The sequence below is a fragment of the Carya illinoinensis genome, chromosome 15 (assembly GCF_018687715.1).
Source record: "Carya illinoinensis cultivar Pawnee chromosome 15, C.illinoinensisPawnee_v1, whole genome shotgun sequence".
Lineage (NCBI taxonomy): Eukaryota > Viridiplantae > Streptophyta > Magnoliopsida > Fagales > Juglandaceae > Carya > Carya illinoinensis.
Window position 1 is genome coordinate 36,581,169 of NC_056766.1, and position 25,786 is coordinate 36,606,954.

Genomic DNA, 25,786 nt, shown 5'->3' on the forward strand with positions numbered 1-25,786 from the left:
TTCTTCTCACCCATTTTTTAGCTCTGTTTTGTGAAAGTGTTGCGGTCGTCTACGGTCACATATTGGCAACTCAATGGTCAATCATCCCACAAAACTGAAAAAAGGGAAAATAGGACATTGAATTCAAATACTCACATAGTGGGGCAGGTTTGGAGATAGAGAATCTAGAGATGAGAATTTTAAGTTTGAAATAAAAGTTTAAAATATTATTTTTTAGTACTATTATTATTTTGAAATTTGAAAAAGTTAAATTGAGATTTGAAAAAATTGAATTGTTTATTATATTTTGTGTAAAAATTTAAAAAAATTGTAATGATGAGATAAGAATTTTGAATTTGAAATGAGAATTTTGAGTTACCAAACCTGCCAGCAACCCTATGATCCTAAAGACACGAGGATTTCATTAATAATCATTCCTTTTATTTTTGTATTGTTTTTAAATTTTAAGTTTTCCCAAAAGGAAATTACAAGTCTCATACTCAGAGAACTTGGCAATCATACAGATGGTTACCTCGTGATGTGTTACCTTGAAACACAAGCGCGCGCACGCGCGCGCGAGAGAGAGAGAGAGAAGGGGGGGGGGGGGGGGGGGGGGGGGGGGTGAGGGGGGAAAGAAAATAAAATGGGCAAGTTGCAGCACACCAAACCACAATTTAATCAAAACATGAATCAAGGAGAGACAAATATTACTGTAAGTACTATTAATATTGACAATATAGTGGTTTGAAAGAACCCTTGATTCATCTAAAACAATCTTGGACATAATATGGAGACAATCTTTGCAGCACAAGAAAATCATTGGTTCGAAATCCATCCACAGATCTTGGACTCCCTGACAATGATACAGGCCATTTCCATCTGCTTGCAGTGCCAGCAATGGACAACCTATGGTTTCTAATAAACCAAGCAATCCATAATTCCACCATCCCACAACCAAATCTTTTAGTTTCCAAAGTCCTCGATGTTTTCCAATAACATTGCAATGCATGGGAGGTTAAAACCCAATCACAATACCTTAGCTGGATAGCTGGATTCCTCCCCCAAAAGATTGTTGTTCTGTCTTTTGATGTAGATGTAGCAGTGTCAAGAACAGGTAGCACAGCAGCTGCTACATGTAGATCTGATAAGGCTCTCCAAAGGCCAGTTTTATGAACAGCCCAAACCATGGTGAACCCATTGACCGCACACATTGCAGTCCAAAGTGAAAAAGGGCAAATTCTCAGTCCCACCTTGCAGACGTCTGGAACCTGGACAATTGAATCCATACAAAGAGATACCAACTTCTTGTTGCAAGCCATTGAAAGTTGGACGACTCAAAAATTCATCAATTCCAAAATCAATGCATTGGGTTGTGGAATGGGAAGCTTCAAACAACCTGCATGGAAGCATTCCCCTCACCCAGATACAGAGGTACTCCCATGTTCACTTGATTTTTGCAGTAGAAAAGATCACCCATTTCCGGATTGTAAACAATGTACTCACATTCTATGATTCCATTTTATTTTCAATGCAACTTGCTCAGGAAACAAAAATAAAACAATCTTTGGACTTCAAGGGATTTAAATAAACCCTTGCGCTTTTTTTTTTTTTTTTTTTTTTACATAAATATCTTTTCATGCCCCTACACAGAAATTTCATTTCTTTCACATACTTTGTACATAAACCCATACTGAAGTACAGATAAAACAAAAAAGAGAACTGAATGCAAATTTCACCAACATGAATGCAATGGTTTCTAAACTATAATTAGAGCTACAAAATGATACAATCGACCAGCAACTCATGCTGTGGATTACAACTGAAGCAACTCATGCTGTGGATTCGCCTTCCTTCCTCAACAACTCCTGCACAAGATAAACACAAATAAATATCCATTTAATACTTTGGTCATGCATCTCTTGGCAATTCACACACACACACACACACACACACACACACATAAATGTGGACTAATACCAACAAGGCAGCTTTATCATACAGGAACAGTGTCCCACAAATGGTAGTAAAAAAGTAAAAATCTATACAAATTCTTGCATATGCCAACTAAATGGAACCTCAGGTGTGGAAATCACGGGTCTTGGAACTCATTACTTGCTACTCCCTTCTGAAAAAGGAATGGCAGCCACATGGAAGTTTCATGGCTTTTTATGACAGCCTCTGGCCCGAGCATTAGTTTCTCTACTATAGGAAGGTCCTACCCCATTTTTGCTACTAAAATTCCTCATAAAATGTCTAAAATATTTTAACTTAATTAAGAGGAGCAAAAGAGAGTTAGGAGGAAGTTCATGTTGGGAGTTTTCTTGATGTCCAACGGATTTCCCTGCATTTTTCAAGGCTAACGTCAAGCCTTTTAGGAGAATCATTAAGGCAATTACCACCATGTGTACGAATCTAATCAAGTAACGTAAAACTGCTTTAGAATGCTTACGTGGCATCCTAGTGAGTGCACATGCTTCCCTAATAACTTAGCCAACACTTGTTCGAAAAATACAATGCTCAACTAAGAATGCAATAATATATGCTTTACCGATTTGGTAGCAGCAATTGACAAGCGTTGCCGCTCTTTCTTTTCACGAAAGCATTCCCCACACCAGCTGGAGAAATCTTTTTGATACTTCTTCATCTCTCTAAACACCGAACTGTGCAGAAATATGGAGTTATAGCAGATTGATACCAAAAAACAAAGGAGCATGGAAAAATCTGCATCTTAATCAGACATATGGCTAGGAACCTTAATGACATCTTCCCAGTTTAAAATAGGAGTCGCAAAGGAGAACAGAAACGTCTAGAATACACTAAATGGTCATGTCATAAAGAAAATCTTGCAAACGTAGTCATACAAATTGGCAATCCAGTGCTAAAGCATATCAGTACAAATATCTCTTATTAGTGCTTTCTCTTTATACACCATGTGATTGGGTTGCGACGCATTGTGCTCTTAACAAAATTGAATTACTTATCAAAATAAAAATTGATCAATCAATATAAGCATGACTCAAGAGGTAAATTCTCATATCTAGAGGCCTGAGGTTAGAACTGACGGGCATTACAAAGAAGATATAGCTGCTTGAAAAAATTAGAACGCACCTTCTGCACCACAGGAGCAGGTTAATACGATGACCAGATGTTGTGGCCCTAGCACCATGGCGGTGACGACCACGATGAAGTACAGCTCGGCCCGGGACATGGGAATAATCAAAGATCTCCTGTTTTTGGATCACATAAATCATACAACCAATTGTACAGAAAACTTTGTATCACAGGTAAATGTTTAGGCGAATGAGATTCACCAGACAGTCAAAAATTATAATGCCCCAAGTCATGAATACACCTAAATAAGGGATGCAGCCATAGCTTCCACAAAAGGCACAACAACACACTGCGATACAAACAGATAGTAATGTTCAATAGAAGACGAATTCATGGTTGCTACATTGGAGTTGAGAAATTACACTCTTCACCCACAAACTACCCTAAGGTACAGAAAGATTCAATTTATACCCTCCATTCAACTCTTACCTTTAAGATTGTGCTATGTGGACAATCTTCAGTCCTCTCGAGGGTCAGATCTTGACTGAGCATACAAAATGAAACGAATACGTAGTTTGATTTAAATTGCAACTTTTAGCAGTTTAGAATTTTTTTAGAGAGGACAAGACCCGAAATTTTATTTACAGACCCTGACTTTTAGCTACTGTGGTGTATCTAGAGGAAAAGAAACAATAGAAACTTTGGAGATAATGAACAGTCATTGAATGAACTCAAAGCATTTTTCTATAAAACTTTGTTCCTTCAGTTGCTCACTATAGATTTGGGCCTGTTTGGGATTGCGGTGGGAGGTCTAAAAAGTGCAGTAGAATGGTTTAAAGTGCTTAAATGACCAAATTTGTCGTTTGGTAGTTTTACATCAAAGTACTTCTAAACCAAGAAAAAGCAGAAAACTAAGTTTCAATAAAAACATCAAAGTGATGCTTTTTGTCAAAAGCACTTAAGAAAAAGTAGTCCCTATTTTACCGTGCTTTGTAAATTACGAAATAACCCTCATCATTTCAGCACAATGACAACTTTGCCAATCTATATTTTTCATTATTCTTGTATAATCTATTCAAGACTTTGCCCATCAATATTTTTCATTCTTCTCCTATCACTTATGCATCGTTGAAGAGATTTTCTTTTTCATTATAATTATTGAAAAATCTATTAAAATAATTTTGTTATTATTTTATTACTATATTTTATTTTTATCAAGTAGATGCCCTTTTATGTCATTTCTATATCAAAAAGTATTTTTTTAATTTATTTTCAAACAAATCTAATATGTTTGAAAGTGCTTTAGGCATACAAATCCCAAACTATAAATAGCTTTTTAATAGTAGAGCTTATTGCGTTAAGTTCTAAGCTATAAGCCTTAAGTTAAAAGTAATATTTTCCACCACAACCCCAAACATACACTTAATGGATTGAGCCTCCTCCATGATTTCCTAGTATCAGCTTCTAGTTCCTTCTAGTTCCTACTAGGCGTTTCTGTTGTGTACAACCTGTGTACTTGGGCTATGACTATTATTATCAATAAAATTTAAATTTACTTATCACAAAAAATGAGGGTTTGGGATGATATGGTGCAATTGGTTCATTATGTGCCTCTCAAACTTGGCAGATCGTACACCTATAGGGTTTCTTTAGTAGAATGCAAGGATTAGTTCGAGAATACCCCTTATACCCCCATTGATTTTTGTAATTATCCAGGAGGCTCTGAGCTAGATACGGTGCAGAGGTTATTCTTAACAGGTTTGTCTATGAGTACCAGAAATGGTTTGGGCTCATTATCTCTCATTTTACAGTTTGAAGATGACAACCTGCTATTCTGGGAGTGATCATCTCCATCACTTACACTGCTTATTCCTTTGCTTTGAAGTTCTCTGATTTGAAGATTAGTTTGGCTACTTTGAAGTTGTCTCTGATTCGAAGATTAATTTGGCTAAGTCAGAATTGCTTTCAATGGTAGAGTTGGGAATATAGCTAATATGGCGGAAATTATTGACTGGCATCTGAGCTCCCTTCAAAGCCAAAGCAATTTAGCATAGTATTATAGAGAGGTTGGAGCACTGATTGCTGGGATGGAAACGGTTGTGCTATGATCCAAACCCAACATATACATTAAGAATGTTTAGCATTTCTTGCCTTTGTTTTTGCTTATCCAAAAAAGAAATTGTCTTGTGGTTAAGGCATGCCATTATACGGAACCATAGTCACATAATCTAGTTATTAGCATTATATCAAAGAATTTGATATAAACCCATCTAAAGATTAACATACCTCTGACTGACTTCCTGTATTTACATGTTTATCACATCGCGTGCCCCGAAAAAACAATTCTCCTCCAGAAAATTGCTTACCCAAGCACACATTCAAAGTTACTTCTGAGTCATCTACATGAAAACCTACAAGGTAAAATAATTTAAATTTTAAATTATCAGATTCCATATGCTTTGACAGAAAATGAAATCAAGGGAAAGAAGTATGTCAAATCTGTTGAATATACAATTCAGGTATTGTTAAATAAGTATATTGAGAGTTTTGACAAGGATGATTCATGTACAAGCAAAATCATTGAAAAGTTTGAAATCTCGTTATCAGAAACATTAGAGAAAACTGCATGACTTTGTTATCTACCAGACATCAGTCTTGCAGTAATTTCCATTTCTTATTGTTTGAAAATCAATCTTGCATCACACACAATTGTTAATGGAGCCTTCACTTTTAATGTCATCAGAAGCCTTGATTTTTAAATGGAGCCCCAAAACAATTTTGGAAGTATGTATGGAGATTCTCAACAAAGTCCCTAGGTCCTCAATTAAAAATTTCTAACAAGAGAGTTACAGAAAATTTTACATACTCTCCTTTGGTACTCAAGGGCAACAACATAAGTTACTCAACTCTGAAATTTTTGCATCAATTTATCACAGACTTCATAAAAATTAGAAAATCCTTGTTAAGCCAATAACTCAGCCAAAGTCAAATACTCTTCTAGTCATATCCATGTCCACCTATTTCGGGACAAAAGATACGCCTTGTAAGTTCTCAAGCTACGCATTAATTTGACCCAATTTTCAGCCAACTATGGTCCAAGAAATTCAACCATTTGGGTGAAGAGAGCTGTAAACCTGACTTCCCACGTATAGCAGACTATAAAAGTTGTTATTGAAACTAGCTAGGTGCAAATTTCAATAATGTTAAAATTCATAAAAGGATGTTTGCCCTACCATTAAATAAAAAAAGAAAAAGAAAAAGAAAAAAAAGCATATGGTATATACAGTGGCAAATATAGAAAATCTATTAAACGGCCTAAATAAATCACTTACAAATGCAGAGTACTTAAAAAAAATGAAAAAACAAATAAAGGGTACCTTCAGTACACATTCAAGGAGTACGAGGGTATGCAAATGCTAAAATTTATATTAGAGCTCTTGTAATAGCTATAGTTAAGGGCCCATATAATGGTTCTGTTAGCTAATACACAACCTACTTGAGGCTATAAAAACTGGGGACAACATATGCTTGCAGAAGCACTAACGTGAAGAGAAATGCATCATCGAAGCACCTACCCAAGTCAACATCCCTATCTTTACCATATTCAACAACAAACCCATGATGAGAATCCAGAGTTGATCCACCAACTTCAGGAAAGAACACTGCATTGATTAATTTTAAAAAAGATTCAGGCATGGCTTACTGGTACCATCTATTAGTAAATAAATGAAATTGACATCTACACTGCAAGCAAACACCTATCACCTTTAGACATGGGACGAATAAAACCCTCCATAAGCTTGTCAAGCATGGTTTCAAGACCAAAATCATCTAGAACAGCTCCATATTTATTCATTGTATTTGGTCGCATGATTCGGAATTTCGTTTCATTAACCCACTTTTCGAAATTCTCCACCTAAATAGTCAAACCACAACATAGAAGGCTGTAAAACCAATAGACAAGGGGAGGTTAAATATATCATGAAAATGACCAAGAAAAATGAAACAATATACCTCGGCTAACAATAGTTCACAGAAGCGTGGTTGAAGCATTTCAAATGTAAACACACCAGGTGAGGGTTCGGACATCATACTTCTAAAGCTCTCCTCCGTATTATCACTTATAGCTTTCAGAAATGATGGAAGAAAGAACGTTGTAGGGTGTAGGGTGTACAGTTCTTTATGTAGAGGCTGCATATGCACATATAGCAAGTAAGTCCCCATTCTTGCAAAAGGAAAATAAAAGAATGCAGGGGAGATTTTGTACTAAATTTTTGTTTCACTTTCACATTCTAAACATGAATACCCCAAGTTTCATTCTTTTGAAAGCAGAAACACCCAAGAGAATGGTAAGCCAAAATGTATAAATAAAACAGAACATAATGTGATTCTTATATTCAAGAGAGAACATTTATTTGGAAATTTCCACTAAGAAATATTTCCAAGAACTCATAGATCTACTCCATGGCACAAGAATTTTTTTTTTTCTATTAAGTAATCAATTATTTTATTAGTTAATGCAAAGGGCGTAGCCTAAGTACACAAAAAGTATACAAGAGGCCATAACACAGAACTTCAAGAAAAAGAAAATCATAAATCTTACGCTCCAAATAGTTCTTAAAAAGAATCAACCAAGTAAGAGTAACCATTAAGTCATGCAAAGTAAACAACATGAATGAACAAGGACAGCAGAGTCTTGCTTGATACCTGATAATTTGATATTATCTTCTTCCTGTAGTCCCTATGTTTTTGAACCTGATACACAAGAAGGAAAAAAATATTATATAAACTTTGCTGATGATTGAGATAATTGAATCTCAAGTCTTGTCAGATTATCTTTACAGCAAAATGAAATAAATGCACAGACAACATATATTACAATGGCTTATAATGTCTAGTAAAGAAGGTAAAATTTTCTTTAAAACCATTTGCACTTTGTCGAAGAGAAAATTAAAAAACATGAATGCAATCCACAAACTTGCATTCCCAGGGAACAAGATCTTGAAACGGTTTCAGCAATTGTTGCCAATTATCTAAAACTCATAGAAATGAATGTAGGAACTTGTTTTCGCAATGAACAAGATCTTGAAATGGTTTTAGTCATGTTTGCATACATCTCAACTGATATACGCCACAGTGACTTGATTAATATAATGAAAAGCATCCTCTTAGATGCAAACAATTTCTCAAGGCCATTGGATTGGGGGGAACTTCTCCTTGAATTAACCGAGGTGCACTTGTGAGAATCTCCTTACTGAGGGCCCGTACACCCTTCACGTGTCAGCATATCTCTAACACTTCCCCCTTGCTCAGAATAAAAAAACTCACTACCATCTTTTCCCACATGGAGATCCATACTTCATAAGTTCAGGGGTGAAAAGTAAACACAAGGTTAGAACCCAAGCCAACCGAATTATTTAATGCAACATCAATACCATGAGACGGTTCAATTCAAACTCCCCACAAATTACTAGCTAGAAAACGAATGTGGTGCACCAATTATAGTGGCATATTTACATTTTTAATTTAGCCTTCTTGCTATAAAATGGCACGACTGATCCCATCCTATCAGCAAAAATTTTAAAAAAATCACAGGGCATAATTAGCAAAAAGTATGCATAGCTCAAGGCTTGAATCACACCATCCTTAATCATCCACTAAATGAACTAAGGGCATTTTCGTCATCTTCACATAAATCACTTGCCCATTGGGAGTATCCGAGCTTGTACAAATCCCTAGCTTACCCTGAGCTTCGATTCGGCCTTCAATTATATGCCCTATTTGGCTGCCAAGAAATCCTCAAAAGAAACACGATCGCAAAGAAAATCTAACTAACATTCCACGGCATTCCACCTTTGCTTTCCCTCACAAATTCTCGGCATCCAAATAGATAACTAGATTGTAAAAAACCAAAACAGAACAGAACAAAACAAAAAAAAAGCACAGAACACGAAAAACTTGGGAAGCATACTCTGTTGCGCTCTCCATGGGGCAAGTACTTAACCAGAATCTCCCTCATGAACTTGACCTTGTCGTCTCGGGGCACGCCCAGCATGCTCGGAGGCAGATACCTCTCCAAGGAACTGAAAATCGAGGGGCTAAAATCCACTTGCAGGTCCTCGTAGCTGTCAGGCTTGTGGTCCTTGTTCGGGTTCAACCTGAGCCTCTGGCTCGACGCCACCATCTGAGCCACCGTCATTGACCGGCTCGAATCAGCCGGTAAAACCTCATTTCCACCGCAGGAGACCGGAGAGGGCCCTTCCCGGCGGTCACCGGGGAGAGACATAAGTCCAAGCTCAAAACAGGGAAATTCAAGCGCTAATGGAGGCCTTTCTTCGGAGCATTGGTGGATAAGGATTGAGAATTTTGAGGATAATTAGGTTTCTTGTCTTCGGTATGTTTCAGTCTGTTCCTTCTGTACGTGAATGGTGTTTGGGGTTCGTTTCTGTTGCCGTTAGGGTTTGGCAAACTGGAAACTTTCTTTTTAACTGTTCAGTACATTAGAGTAGGAATAACAGCTGCATTTTCCGAGCGTAATTGTTACGCGCGAGATGATTTTTTTTTTCCTTTTACTTTCCGATTTTTTTCTAATCGTGCTGTGTTACATTATAGATCATTGTACAAGCGGGAAAATATAGATTAATTATGCAAAAACATGTGAGGATCTTTGCCGCTGTAGAATGCTAGTAACCTTGGAATGTAATAGAATAATGTGAGATACAAGTTTAGAGCATGTAAATTCATGTAATGTCTTAAAAATTAGTAATTTTTAAGGATGTAATCGCCCAGTTCAATTTGATTTTGTATATTTTTTAAAACTGAACCTATATATATATCAGTTTTGAAATTTTAAAAATCGATATGATACAGATTCAATACTAAAATCGAAACTTTTAGTTTCCTAATTAGGTATGTTTTTTGATTTTATGAATTATCTATATTGGTAATAATTTGATGTTTACATATACTAAATTATTAGTATATTTATATTATAGTATGAATATACTATTTTATAATAATTAATATATACTAGTATAGTATTGAATTTAACTGTAGTTTATATAAGTTCTAGACTTTTTATATGAGTATATATAATCAAATGTGTAAAAATATATTTATAAAAAAATCTATATTATAATTAAAGAATATATATATTATAATTTATTATACCAAAATTTATCCATGATATATATATATATATATATTTATATCAAAAGTGTTTATATTAATAACTTAATATTAATGTTTATGTTTAAAATTAAAATTTTCTGTTATATTAATTTTATATTATAAGTTTAAAATTTATATGTTATATCAAATGTTATATTAAAAGTTATAAGATTATTTTCATATTATATCACATATTATATTAATTCTATGTTATAAGATTAATAGAATTGAATAATAAAAATAAAATTTTATGTTATATTAATTAGTAATTTAGCACATAATATAAAAAAATTATAAATATATATACTAGTCCGGTTCAGTTTGAACCGAATTTCAAAATATGAAAATGGCTACCGCACTAGTTTAGGACTAATTTCAGTTTTTAAGAACCAGTATTGCATCGGACCACTTAAAAACTGGACTGAGCTCACTAGCTCAATCCAATCTGATTCAACCAGTTTTTCACTTTTTTTTTTTTTAATTTTTGCACCCTTAGTAGATCCTGGCAAGAGAAATTGACCTTTTTTTTATAAATTTTTTATAGGAAATTTCACTTTTTTCAAAAGGAATGCATGAGACTCAATAGTTCATAAGTATTATACTCAAACTTAATAGTCCAATGTTTTTTACTATTTTTTGAACAATTCAACCGCGTCAAACAGGCTAATTTTTGTACTTTTTTAACAGTTCAATCCACATTAATAGGCAACTTTTTTAACACTCCAATTCAATCAATAAAATTGATGTTGTATCTTTATACCATTCCTATATCACCTTTTTCATCTTCCCTAATTACCTCTATCAGGCCAATTCCTTTCACTCATCTAAGGGATGGCCTCAGGCATGGTTTCAATTTTTTGAAAAGTCGTATCAGGAAATTATACACACCAACTTATATACAACCTGTTTACAATGAAGATTACGTGGTAGTATCGTTTCTATTAAAAAGTGGAAAAACTAAAGTCGACATCTACCATTTTCAGACTAGTGTAGAGAATTCCCCGCACCAACATTAACATTCTAACCACAATATAAAATTTAAAAAAGTAACAAAATCTTGGAATTGCAAGAGCTTTTCCATGGCTTCAATCTCTGAAGAAGTTTTTTGGCAAAGTCAAGTGGTTGAACAGAATTACGTTCTCCAACAATTTCGGTCCCTATTTCAAACATATATGATAATATGCATAGGCAGGAAGTTTACATAGGATACTTTTCTTCTTCCAAAACAGTTTGACAAGGCAAGCATTAATAGTACAGATTAATGAAATGTTAGAAAACAGAACAACTATTCACTAAGCACAAGGAGAGATAGGAAGAGAGGACGAAGGTTTTTGGAAAATAATATTTGTAAATGGACATAAATCTCCACTTGAGAAGTTAGCCTCTATGAAAAACTCATTATACATAAGTATCATCGAGATGGGGGAAATTACAATCTTCTCAAGCATGTAAAGCATATCATATTCATTACATAGATATCTATCACCTGAAAGTCCAAAAATGGAAGTTACTTGTAACAACTTGAAAGAAAGTAAACCAAGAGAATTGGACCATTGGTTATGCCATGAAAACTTAGGAAAAATCAATTGATTAAAAGTAGTTAAGATTTCGATTTGAAAGCATAGTTGAATTATGATCCATCATAAAGAGAATGTATTGGTATTTGGATTTATTTTGAGGTATTTACGATCATAATTAAACAAAAAGAATTACACCATTAGATTCGTGAAATTCTTAGGATTTATGAGGCAATCAAAATTTTCATGATTTTCAAGTTCTAATTAGTCCAATAGGAGTGCGCTACATCACATGTAAAGCGCAATGTCAGCAACTAGCTATCACCATGCCATGTAGGACACCCAAGTCGCTGGGAGTCACTAGAAAATCTCATTTTACACATGGCATCATCATCCCCTGTAATTTGATCTTCATTTTCACATGTCAAGTTTCATAGACTTGTGTAAGGAGCTTGAGTGTAGAACAAGACAGGGCCATACTTATGTTATAAAGCCTTACACACTTTTTGAGCATCATACCCTACTCTTTGTAACCTTGTACGATGTCTGCACAACACTCTCTACATGAGAATTTCATTCCCCAACCAGTCAACACAAAACACTCGAACGGCTTGCTTCCACACACACATAATTTTATTTTTGCAATAGCCTTCATACCTCTTACAACCCCATACCCTACCCTTGTACCAATTTTTTCAAGCCAACAACTCACTTTGCCACTCAAGCAATCTCCCTTCACATGTCTCTCAATTACTTTTCAATTTCATTAAAGCAAAAATCTAATTCTAAAAGCAACAAAGTCCATTGCACTTTACTGAACCATCAATCCCCATCTTTAGTCACTTTTTGTTTCCCACATCCACCCCTTACTCATCCTCATTTTGCCATCTTCACTTATACATGATACTCAAAGTTAGGAATATGATAACTTGTATGTTAAAATGTTTTCTTTGAGTAAAATGATTATTTTTAGTAATGTTGGAATATGCTCATTTCAACTAGCATGTTTTAATGTATTTTAGAGTTGTGATTTGGAGTACCATATAGTCTTAGACTTTACTTGATAATTTAAGTTTTGATGAAATCGGTGACTTGTATTGTGTATCAAATCTTGGTGTGAGCTTGTAACACAAGTTCTCTCACTCAAAAGTTTGCATGAATCGCCTAGGGTAAATGGAGCTGAAAGTTTGTGTGAACTTGCTTTGTAAGTTAGTCCTTTGAACTTTGAAGTTGTGGTTTGGTGAGTAAATCCTCTAAACCACTTAATGGGAGTTAGATCTATGTGTTAAGCTTTGCTTTGAATCATATAACTTGATTCTAAGTTAAGTTTGTTATGTATATTTATGGGTGCAAGTTTTGAAATTCTTAACTATATGCTTGATTTAATCTTGAAGCTTTATAATGACTTAATTATAATGGTGTTGAAACCTAACTAAAACTTGTTTGTGGTGATCATGGATGAGTTATTTAATAAACATTAGCATGCTACATAAGGATTTTTGTTGTCCAAGACTCAAGATTGAAGGACAAGCATATTTAAGTTTTTAGGTTATGCTATGACTTTAATTTTTATCTCTTTGATATTATGAATTAGTTGTCTAACAAGTACATAACATATAAATTTCTAGATTTGTGATCTATTAAACTCTTGGTATTCATTTGTAAAATAAAGATTAGGGGACATCATGCTAGGGTTCTGTTGTGATGCTTAGTGTTGTATTTGTATTTGTTAATTCATATAATGAAAATATGGTCATGAAATATATTAATCTAGTGCAATGACATGTTACTAAACATGGATTTAGAATTTGATTAAGTGCAAAAATCCAGTCAAGTCACCATTAGTATGCAATTGGGCTGAAATCACACTTATTGAAATTTAGTGTGCCATGTGTTTTAGCTTTGGTGGATTTCTTATAGTAGTTGCATGATTCATTAAATTCTAAGTTTGGAAATGGATTTAGAATTGAAAATACATAGGATTGGTGAAGTTCGGCTAAGTTTTGGGCCAAATTGTAATTATTAAAATTTATAAACTTATTTGTAAATTTCAAAAAGTTAAGAGGCAAATTTGCAAATGAGACTTTAATGCTTAGAGTGTTAGATTTTGAAAATTTCTTTGATAATGAGATTCCTAACCTTAGTATATCTCTTGTTTCAACCCGCGATGATTTATTAAGCTTAAGGAGTTTGTAAAGTAGCTTTTAATTTGCTCTCAGTATATGCTAGTATGGTAAATAATAAATATCATGTTAGTGATTCATGTATTACTTTATGTTCTCATCAATATCCAAAATATTTATGTTATATCATATTGCCACTGTTATGAAACTTGAATAATTGTCCTAAAGCATGAATATCTATCATGAAACATGAATGCTTGTCATGAATTTCGAGTTAAACCTTAGATTAAATTTTTGTTATAAACACAATGCTAGGATGAGGGATTATTCTAAAGAATTTTGTTGTTCACTAGGATAATCTCCTAGGTTAACAAAGAATAGTTAACAGGCTTCAAATGAAAAGATTTTCGGAGTAAAGTCACAATACCTAACATTGGTGGATGCGAAATGAGATGCTTATGATAAAAGTATTGCAATCTATCAAAATAGTTATGGATTTTTTATGAGAGCGATTCGATCTACCAAAAGCTAAAAGGTACTCATGGTGAAGGCATTGCGATCTGCCTAAGTATTCATTCTCTATATGGTGCATTCACAGTTGGTTAAGGGGTCTATAATGTGGTATGCTAACTAATATGAGCATATAGGGAACCGTGAGGCATCCATCCTTGACAAGAACAAGAACTAAAATGCATAATGTTTTATCAAAACAAGCATGTCATAAAAGTATGAAGTTCTAATGATAGTAATATTTTATGAAAGTAAGCATGTCATGAAATATGAAGTCCAGATGATGTTGATGTTTTCGCTAAAAGCAAGTTTATGTTAATCATGGATATGTATCATATTTATTATTGTATATACTTTGTAAACTGTTAGTAAAAATCTCACCTTAATAGTCATAATTACCATTCCCATCCGAAATGGTAAGAGTTGTATTGAGTTATATGAAGAAGGACGAACAAGTCTCGACTAGATCGATTAGCAAGAGGGAAACTAAGGATAACATCCTCTAATTTTTTAACATCACTTTTTTTATTGATAGTCGAGCTACTTAAGCGGCTCAATTTTTAGTTAGGAGATTATGTAGATATTTGTAACTAAGGAGTCGCTACTCTAAGACAATGTTTCCTTTGGTTTAAGGCTATGCTTTTGATGGATGTTGAATTAGCATATATAATAATGTTATGAAAAGTATTTTTGAATTTAGTTTATTCTAGTACAACTTATAATTGAACAAATATTTCCGTTGCAATTATTACATACTGCTAGAAACATATTAGATGCATTACATATTATTTGTCATGAATGAGGTTATGTAATCTTATGTTGCATATCTTGATGCTTCAGTATTTGTTAAATCTAAAAGGAGGTTGGGAGCGTAACACTGCTCTACCATTTGAAATCAAGGAATCGCTCCTACCTGACTAATGCGCAAACCTACTTACTTGTCCCAAATAAGTCAACACTCCCACAAACATACTCACACAAAGATATAATATTGTACCAAAGAAATGTCTATCTACCCAACCAATTTGAAGACTCTACACATGATACACCTGGGATATTCTCATTCTCGTCTATCAAGTGAGTCCAACATGGTATCGTTTTTCCCTAATCATCTATACACATTTGAAACTCGTATGAATGGTTTGGGGACTCTTTACCCATCCATAATGATCGACACACGATAAGGTTAGACACTTGGATATAACACATAATTAATCCGAATACAGTCATTTAAGATCTCAATAACACGAAATAAAAATATTCATAAACCTAATGGCGAAAATATTTATTAATTTATTATTAGAAATAGGAAGATTACAGAATATATAATGTAAGTTCCATGACATATCCACAATACTATCTTAGAAGCTAACATACCTAACAACTCGAAATTACCAAGTCGGTGTTGCGTTGCTCCACTCTGTCTCCTTTGAAGTCTCTTACTTTCTCCTATCATACTAATGTACTTCTCACTCCAGGCATGTTTGAATAGTCTCAAACGTCTTACTGTAAGATGAAAGAGATAGAATACCAAGATAAAATTTGTACATCCTTACGAGCATTTTCATGTTGTTCCAAAAAGCTCCCATATCTGCCCTTCTTCCCTTGATCGTTGCTCACCTTAGGCGGGTAACTCTCTTTCTCGCCCAAGCTACCAACCTCTCTAGCTCCTCTTTCTCGCCTACTCGTTTTAGATGGCTTTTCTATTTTACATACAATAAAGTGAAAATCTGTTATCATCTTGCGTTGTATTGTCTCTGTCAAGCTTTTTAAAAGTGTTTGTTGCCAATAGACAAGACTGGATGCACTATGTTTCACACACATGCATTTTTCATCAAATCAATGGAGTTTTTCATCTTTTCCTTCCACTTACACTCAATCAGTGGTCTATCCCTTACGCTAGCTAGTCCTCACACGTGTAACTAATGCCCTATATGTAAAACCTAGCCCGACAGTGCCATTGTCTCTAATCTTTCCTAGTTATCCATCGAAATTGAGTTTTTCAAGGAGACTAATTAGAGACTTAATAATGCCATGAACCACGCCCAACTTGTGTAGCCGAGTATTTATATCTCATCCTTCTCATTTTGAACTTGCAATATATGGGTGAATGATTTCCTTCTGTGTCATCGGTCTAAGGATTTTTGTACTTATTCATATGAAATAAATGTTCTTAACCTATTAGACTAGAAATTGGAATTAACCATTGCTTAATCCAGATTTAATTGTTCAAATTTGCAGCACCTTTTATATTGACATGAATCTCATTTGTTATTGATTGGAAAAGTATTATAGCCTAGTCAAACTATAGATGAATAAAGCCTATCATAGGCATGACTTAATAGATCTTGTGGCTCTATTTTTTACTTCAAACTTTACTTAATATACCTTATTATTTATGTTATATGCTAGGTCTTTATGTTTTTTGTTATTAAGTTAATGAACAAACAAATATTGATATTAAATGTTTCGAATTAGGTGTATATAAATTTTGTTAAGAAAGTTTCATACTTTTGATGTCTTTTTCTAAAATGGAAATAAAAATGATATTTTATTTTCAATTCAGATGTACAAAGTTGCAAAATGTGTTAGTATTTACTACTTATACTTTAACGTTGGTTGTATGATTTCCTTTATCATTGCAAAATTGCTATGTTTTGAGATAAAAGTTTGTGTTTCTTGCTCTTTAGTTAAAGTAAAGTGGTTATTTTATTCGCAACATGTATCCAAATCGTAGACGATGTGTCAGGTTAGGGAGGACAAGCGCATCACTTTTTGCACAAGGTCGAGTAGGCTAAGGAGGAGCCTCATGGTGCTCTTAGAGTCGATTCTCTAGTTCATGGATACTTTTTTGGAGCTTATAGCTGAGCTATGTGAGGAGCTTATAGCTGAGCTGTGTGAGCAACTTAGCATTTAGATTAGATTTCTATTTTATAGTTCTAATACTATATTATTTTGTTTACACACTAATTAGGTAAATGATATGACTTTTGTATATGGCCTGGAACTGTATTCGTGTTAGGGGATCATCTCTTGATTGGCATACTTGGATTTGGCATAAATGTATTCCATTAAAAATGTCTATACACTTTTGGAGGGCTTGGCATATGGCCTTGAGTGTGGATGATAGATTGCAACGTATTGGTATTCCTATTGCTTCCAAATGTGATTGTTGTATGGTAGGTCATATTGAAGATATGAATCATGTGATATTTGAGGGTGATTTCCCTAAAAAAATACAGTCCTTTTTTGCCACTATTTTTGGTATTCCTATTGGTAGAGGTTGGAAACAGAATGCAGGGATTTGGTTCAGGTGAGCTAATGCATCTACACAGGTGGGTTTTATTGTGGGTATTATGCCCATCATTATTACTTAGCAGTTATGGAGGAGAAGATGTCTAGCTCGGATGGAAGGTATTTTGGAATCCCATAACACTATTGTCCATTCTATTTGTGTATGGCTTGGTTTTCTTTGTCAAATGACTAAACGGCCTAAACGGTTGTCTCATCGAGATGGTATGATTCTTGAGGCCTTGAGGATAAAACCGGTTGCCCCGAATGTTCCTTCTTGCAGAGTAGTAAGGTGGGCTAAGCCACCGTCAGGGTGGCATAAATTAAATACGGATGGTAGCAGTCTTGACAATCCAAGTTCTTGTGATATTGGGGGGATAATTCGTAACGAGTTAGGACAACATGTCCATGCTTATGCTTCACATGTTGGTCTTGGCTCTAACAATAAAGCGGAACTTATGGCACTTCTTCAAGGTTTGAGAATTTGTAAAGCTTTAAATATCACTAAGGTAATTGTTGAAATGGATTCAAAGGTGGTAATCTCTTGGTGGATGAGAGGAAGATGTGGTGTATGGTATCTAGAGGATTTTTGGGAGGATATTATGGAGCTGACCTGAACTATTCAATGCCAATTTTAACATGTTTTACGTGAAGGTAATAGAGTGGCGGATTGGTTAGCCAAATCTGGGGCTTCAGGGGAGGAGTTGGTTTTCTATACTCATTGTCGTATGCCTCGGTTTTTACGAGGGTTGATCCGTTTGGATAGTTTAGGCCTCCCATCTTTAAGATGTTAGATTTGGTTGTTTTTCTTGTCTTATAGGGTTGTCGTTATTTTATTTGGAGTTTGGTTCTTTTGGTTTTATTTTTTTATTTTTTGGGATTTGTTTTTTGTTGCCACGGCATTCCTCCGCCAAAAGTGAGGGTTATTAATATATATGGGAGGATGTCATTCTTGGATATGTGACCTTCCGCTCTTCTTAAAAAAAAAAAAATGATATGACTTTTACTATATCAATATTAATAGAAAAGTGTTTATGTTTAACATTATCATTTTGGTACAATGTGTATTGCTTAAACAAAATTATTTGCTGCATTTTTGGCATATTGTTAGAAACATGTTAGATACATTATATTCTTAACTGTTATAAATAGGGATATGTAACCTTATATTACATGTCCCAATATCTCTAACTCTATTAAGTCCAAATGGAGTTTGGGGGAATCACACATAATACAAAGAAAATGTTAAGACTGAATTGATGATGATCAAGTAACATAAATTTTAAACAATGAAGAAATAATACAAGAGAGCTTTAAGAACTTTGATTGTGTCTTGGTTATTACTTTTGTAATTTTTGTTGAAATGAGTATGTTTCCAATCAATGACAGTGTATCTCTGATAATGGTGTGTACATTTACAATTGCTTTTCACGTGACTTATGAGGGATTTTGTAATTTAAACGAGAAGTTTGATAATGTTTGACTGTTTAACAACAAAGTGTCATTATTTCTCACATTTCAATGGTTTTTATCTTTTCGATATCCTTATTCTTTCATAAAACTCTTTATGTTGAAATTTTTTCCTTAATTATGAGGCTAAGTTTGTAATTTCATAAAATTATATTATTAATTTCGAAGAATTACTTGGCATTGCTAATATTCACTATAAACGTCATGTCTATTGTGACTCTTGGTATTTATGATTTATTTTTTATGCATATTGTTTCTTTGGTGTTCAATTGATATTTCTTACCAAAAATTGAATGAATATATAGACACAAATGCCAGAGATCAAAATAGATGATGTATGCAAAATGTTTTGTTACTCACCAACTCAAGTGTAATTTAGGATGTATGATTGTCTCTCCCCTAAGGTGCTAGGCTATATATTTTTTCTTTCCCCTTTTAATGCTATAGATAACTACTTGTGTACTGTAAGCTATAAATAACTATTTTTTAAACCTCAAAAATAATTTTCTTGTGCATACACTTTTACTTCTTCCAATTTGTGATGTGTTCTAAAAAATGTGGAAGATATTTTATTTTTCACATCTTTTATCATTTCTTTTTAAGATAATGTGCTTCAAAAGCTTTCATATTGGTGCATAAAGTTATTGACAAGTGTCTCGTGAGTACATGATTCTTGAAAAACATACTCCCATATCATTCAGTTGTCAAAATGTTGACACAAAATATGATTTCACATAAGTTGGTATTTGTTTCTCCCATCATGTATAGATTCTACAACAAACTATTATATTTTAACTCATACTTTGCTTATAGTTTACTATACTCCAACTCTAACTATTGATATGTTGTCCAGTGACTATAGTAGCATTACCTTTTTTTTTTTTTTCCCTTAACAATTTCTTTATCATGATAATGATAATAGTAGAATAAGCACATACAAATATTGCCTCAAACCTTGCATTTCTCAACAGCGAAGCATAGGATTCAACAATTTTGTTTACTAGCAAATTATATCCTCATATTATAATTTGGTAATAATGGTTGACTCCAATAAATGAAATAAACAACATTTTGTATCAATTTGTCAGGTTAACTTTTGTGCTAAACAACATCCTGTACCAACATCATATCCTAAAATGTTTGTACTAAAATAAAATTAAGTTTTAGACTATCATAATTATAAGATATTTATATGCAAGAGTAGGTTCTTGAAATTCATATTTTAACAATTAATTTTCTATAAATTATATTTGAGGAGGTTCTTTAAGCCATCAGATTGTATCCCAAAGTGTAGCTCCAAAAGACTACTATATGTCGACAAGGACAAGCCACTTGGTTCATTTATCATATTACGTGATAGATTCATGTTATTTTGCTTCTTTATTGTATCATGTTTAATATCCAAAAATTCATTAATTTCAACACCACTGTAATTGGCACTCATTGTAGTTTCAACTTCCTCACAACTAGTACTCATCATTCACATTCCTAATTATAACACAAAATTATAATTAAATTCAATTAACATACCAAAGCAACAAATTTGAATATGGCATACAAATATATAATAGATTAATTGAAAAGGCTAGAGCATGCAATTTCTGTACACTTGACACAAATCATGCACTAACCACTGTTGGGAATATTATATATATATTTTTTTAGGTAACATGTATAATAACTAAGATGTCATTGGATAGTAAGTTGAAATGAGATGAGTTGTTAGAATATTATTTTTTAATATTATTATTATTTTGAGATTTAGAAAAGTTAAATTATTTATTATATTTTATGTGCAAATTTGAAAAAGTTGTAATAATAAGATGAAACACTTATTGTATCCAAACTGAACCTAACTTTAATAGATCAATAATCTGTCTTGAACCTTTTGTTACAAAACCCAACTCCAAACATCATATAAATCTTGAACTCCAATAATAAACAACCTCAAAGTATAGACAAATCACAGTCGAGTCCTCAAGCTTTTCAGATAATACTCATTAACTGTACAGCCATAAACAACAAATCACAGTGAATTTTTCCTTTTTTAATATATATTTGGATAGAGGCAAATCATAGTGGGTGTGAAAATATCCATTATAAATGCTAACAATAGAAAAGTTGACAACTTAGAGATTGTAATGAGAGATATTACATATCTTGAATTTATTGTATATTATTCTATACATGATGTCTTTCCACTTAGCTAGTCTATGGTATTTGATAATTTCTTTCCATTTTAATATACAGAGAATTCCTTTAGCCATGCCAATCCACATGAATCTTAATTAACAAGAGATATAGATAAAATTTAACTTGGATCTACTAGCGGGTGTTAATGAAGATGGTTGAGAATGTATGTTCAGATGATAGTTTCCACAATTTTGTCCAATTTGAGCACGAACAATATTTTTTTTTCAATGGTGCATTTGGTTTAGGACTAGTAATTTATACTTTCATATCAGATTTAAGATTCAAGCCACATAATAATTATCAATTCTAATCTAAGTCATTTAACTAATTAAACGGTTCGAATAGTCGCCTCTCTAGTTTCTCTCTGAGAAGTAGAGGTGGTGTGGTAAAGTTTCTAGTTTTGGAGGCTATCGGAGGATTTGAGTGAGCTATTATGGAAAAATTGAAGAAATGTGGAGTCAACTAAATCTCACAGAGGAGGAGGATGTGGCGATTGATCTAGAAAGTGCGGATGTGAAGATTGGGCAGAGAAAAGGAGAGTTATGCTTAATTGGGAAAGTGAGTATTGATCGAATTATTGCAAAAATGATTATGGAATCTACAATGGCCAAAGTATGGAGATTGAGCAGACAAACAAAATTCCAGAAGGTAGGCAACAATGTATTTATGTTAACTTTTGCAAATCGTGCAGGCAAGCAACAAGTCCAGGAGGGAAGGCCATAATTCCTGTATAATAGGTTTTTTAATTATCAAACCATTTGTGGATTTACTCAAACACATTTAATGGAGTTTGATGAGGAGTCAGTGTGGATTCAACTTCATAATGTACCGCTAGCTGGAATGAATAGATTGTGTGTTGAGAAAATTGGTAGCTCAATTGGGAGGGTGAAAAAGGTGGATGTTGAAGATGATGATGTGGGTTGGGGAAGTTATTTACTAGTAAAAGTTTTCTTGAAGTTGACGAAACCGATTGCTCGTGGGAGAACAATTACAATTGATGGCTCGAAGATTTGGGTCCATATCAAGTATGAAAAACTTCCTCAAGTCTGCTTTATCTGTGGATGTATGTTGCATGGTCCATTGAGGTGCAAACTGAAAGATAAAGAAGGTGCAAGCCTAACATAGTTTGGTGCCTATTACAAGCAGAGAATTATGGGAAACGGCACAATTTCAATAGTGGTGTTGTACATGGAAACAAATTATTAGAAGTTTCTAACCGTGCAAAGGTTCATTAGCAAACCGATGGTGTGGGTGGAGACAGTTTTTTCGATGAATTGTCAACGACTGAGCTTGTTGCGGAGTCTCATAATGGTTCTGATAGGCCCATTGTTAAAGGTGTAGTTGATACTTTTAATAAAGAAGATGTAATTGACAGGAGTGCGAACGAAGGTGTTGATCCGATAGAGAAGAACCAATGAGTCATTGAGGATTCAATGGAGGTTGTAAAGGATATAACGGGTTTTCAAAGTAAAGGGGAGTCAAAGTTTTCTAATGTCTCTGACATGGGTTGGGGCCTTGGGCCTGGATCTCAAATGAGGTTGGGGCCTATTTTGATTACTAATCCAAGTCCAAAAGGTAAATAGGGAAATGCATGTCTTCATATGAGTGCAGCTACTGGGAATTCCCATCCAGCATGCACTAGGCAGAATCAAGTGCTAACAAGGTCGAGAGAAGATGGAAGTCGCATGCATGTGCATCAGGTATTAAAACTAATTTACCTTTGAACTTATCTTAAATTGGAAAGAAATATGTTTTTACTGGGGAAGAAGGGGATTGATGTCTTAGTTTAGTTAAGGAAAATAGCATACAGGGGGAGAGTGGCAATTTGTCTCCAGTTTCTCATACTTAGTCTATGGGATTCTGTGTTGAGGCAACTGATCATAATCTATAGATGGAGACTGGTGTTCAGCCTTGCCGGGCACAATGAAATTCCTAAGTTAGAAATCATGTGGGTTGGGGAACCCAATGGAAATTTGTGTCCTTTATGATCTTGTCAAGAAGGAAAACCTAGATGTGATGTTACTTTTAGAAACAAGATTGCCTGCAAAAAGAATGGAGAGGTTAAAATATAGATTAGGTATGGAATGTTGTATGGCAGTTGATAGTGAAGGTAAAAGTGGAGGCATTGCTCTATTGTGGAAGAAGGATGTTTTAATTCCCATTATAAATTTTTCCAAATACCATATTCATGCATGTGTTAAAGAGAATGATGCAAGAGAATGGCTTATCACTGGATTTTGTAGTCACCCTGATACTAATAAAAGACATGAGACTTTGAATTTGCTTAGAAGTTTAAAATGTACCAATGAGAAAGCATGGTTAGTCTTTGGGGATTTCAATGAAATCCTGTGTAACCAAGAGAAAGGGGGGAAGGGCAAGGCCTGAGTAGCATATGAATGCTTTTAGATCAGTTATGGATGAGTGTGAGTTGTTGGACCTGGGTTATTCAGGGTCTATCTTTACTTGGTACAATCGAAGAGGAAATAATCATGGTATTTGTGAAAGATTAGATAGTTTTTTATCTAATATGGTGTGGAAGAATCTGTTTAGCTCGGTGTTGGTTATGCATGGCATTGTAATTTACTCAGATCACTCTTCCATAATGTTCTATGTTGATGTGGAGAGGAATCATTGTAATATCCCGCTCCTTCTTTTTCTTATGGTCACGAGTCTCGTTCTACTTGTCGAACCTCGATAGTGTGTTTTTAAAGATATTAAGTGGTTTTTAAAATAAGTCCTGTATTTTAAAGCCTTTGAATATTTTAAATGTCCTAAAAATATTTATATGGAATATTTTTAGTGTTATTGAACCAAGCCTAATTTTAAATAAGACAATTATAATATTTTTGAAGCGCTCCAAAAATATTATAATTGTGAAAAATTATTTTTAATTAAATGATTTTAGTCATTTAAAAATATTATGGGATTTAATTATATTGAAAATTCTAAATTTATTTAAACGGTTTTATTATCTTAAAAGTAATTAACAAATCTTCATCATTTACTTAAGGCTGAAGATTATATTTTATAAACTAAAGTTTAGTTAAAATAATATTTTATTTTAACTCCTCTTTATGTTTTCAGTTAAATTAATATTTACGCATTTTCAAATTAGTGTTTTAATTCTCCACCGTTAGATCGTTTTGGAGACCCTTAGTATGAAGGGCTTGGATTAAATACTTAAGCTCCTAACCTTTTCTCTCACTTTTCCCTTTCCCTCCATCTCCTCCCTCTCCCTCAGCTCACATGCAACCTCCCATTTCCCTCCACTGTAACTTCTTCTCCTCTCCAACCTAGACACTAGTGGCCACTCCACCTCACTACCACCATCGGCGACTACCCCTCATGCAAGGCAGCCTCCATTTCTCCCTCCATCGAATCTCTTCTCCTTTCTAGCCCAGCCACCACCGGCTTCTTCTGCTCACACCGGCAAGCACCTTCCCCCACTAGTGAGCCTCCACACAGCAGCTCTCTCTCTCCCCTTCCCTCTTTCCGAAACGGGTTTCACCCATTTCTCTCTTCATTGCGCTACTATTTGTGGCCAATTAGGTCACCAAGCACTACCATCGACTCCACCACCTCATCGGCTCCACCCCTATGGCTTCCCTTCCCCGTAGCACTCTTCCTCTCACTCAGATCACCTCACACATGCACACACACAATGCACGGGTTCGTCCACCCATGTCGCCGTACATAGCCACCCACACCATCGTACCATCATCAACAACCACCTTTTCTCACCGGCGATCTTCTCTAGCCATCCCCATACCAACTAGGCCCCTACCCTTCTCACTCTCCCTCACTCTCTCATGGGTCTTCCATGACCCACAGCCTAGATCCGCATCTATGGGCCCTAGTATCGCCTCCTTCTCGCCACCACAACTTCACCAGCAACCCTCTTAAGCTCCTCCATGCCTAGACCTAGCCTCCAACCACCCTTTGTCTCACACGCACCCTCACACTCTTGGATGCACTATTCACGGTGAGATGCCATCGTGCTTAGCCCTCACCACCATTCCGAGACCACCATGAGCCTCCCTATGGCCACCAACAACCCACACACCCAAGTAGCTCTCAACCACCATGAACATCCATTGTACGTGGCTAATCGCCACTATGCATAGCCTTCCACCTTCACCCATGGCCTTAGTCACCACTATGAAACCACTCCATGACCTCGGCTAGCTCACACAGCCTTGATCCACCTACCAAAGCCTAAATCTAAGTAAGAAACCCTAGATCCGGCCTTTCGAAGGAGTGGTTACCACCCAAGCTAATGGCTTTCGAGCAACACACGGGTTAATCCCAATGACGGTATAATCATCTTTCCTTCATTATTTATGTTAGACTTTAGTTCATTGATTGTGAAGTTGCTATGTAGTGAAGTGTTAGGTGTAGTTGCGTAGTGTTTTGTGAAGTGTTGTGGACGGTGCTATGAAGTGTGGTTGTAAAGTATGTGCTGAAGTAGTGTGCAGCATAATG

The 25,786-nt window shown here is 34.6% G+C and overlaps 1 protein-coding gene across 2 annotated transcripts; it reads right to left on the minus strand.

Annotated features, from left to right (window-relative positions):
• Window positions 1-652: 652 nt before the first annotated feature.
• On the minus strand, window positions 653-9,515 carry LOC122297119 (2-oxoglutarate and iron-dependent oxygenase domain-containing protein CP2). 2 transcript variants are annotated; one of them, XM_043107024.1, is made up of 9 exons: window positions 9,002-9,513; window positions 7,738-7,785; window positions 7,045-7,221; window positions 6,796-6,946; window positions 6,606-6,692; window positions 5,317-5,441; window positions 3,088-3,206; window positions 2,528-2,639; window positions 653-1,844 (listed from the first exon to the last, which is right to left on the minus strand). In XM_043107024.1, exons 1-9 carry the CDS (start codon window positions 9,314-9,316, stop codon window positions 1,809-1,811), a joined length of 1,170 nt encoding a protein of 389 aa, XP_042962958.1. In that variant the 5' UTR covers window positions 9,317-9,513; the 3' UTR covers window positions 653-1,808. The 2 variants fall into 2 exon arrangements, 1 of the variants encoding a protein (XP_042962958.1); XR_006238661.1 differs by lacking the exon at window positions 653-1,844 and adding an exon at window positions 3,291-3,379 and having other exon boundaries at window positions 2,573-2,639; window positions 9,002-9,515.
• Window positions 9,516-25,786: the final 16,271 nt, after the last annotated feature.

Bases quoted from the DNA above. Each gene is read 5' to 3' on its own strand.
- LOC122297119 (XM_043107024.1), bottom strand. From the start codon at position 9,316: ATGTCTCTCCCCGGTGACCGCCGGGAAGGGCCCTCTCCGGTCTCCTGC. The intron at 5,442-6,605 runs GTAGGTGCTTCG...TTTACCTTGTAG, and splicing joins AGATAGGGATGTTGACTTGG to GTTTTCATGTAGATGACTCA. The intron at 2,640-3,087 runs GTGCGTTCTAAT...ATTTCTGCACAG, and splicing joins CTGCTCCTGTGGTGCAGAAG to TTCGGTGTTTAGAGAGATGA.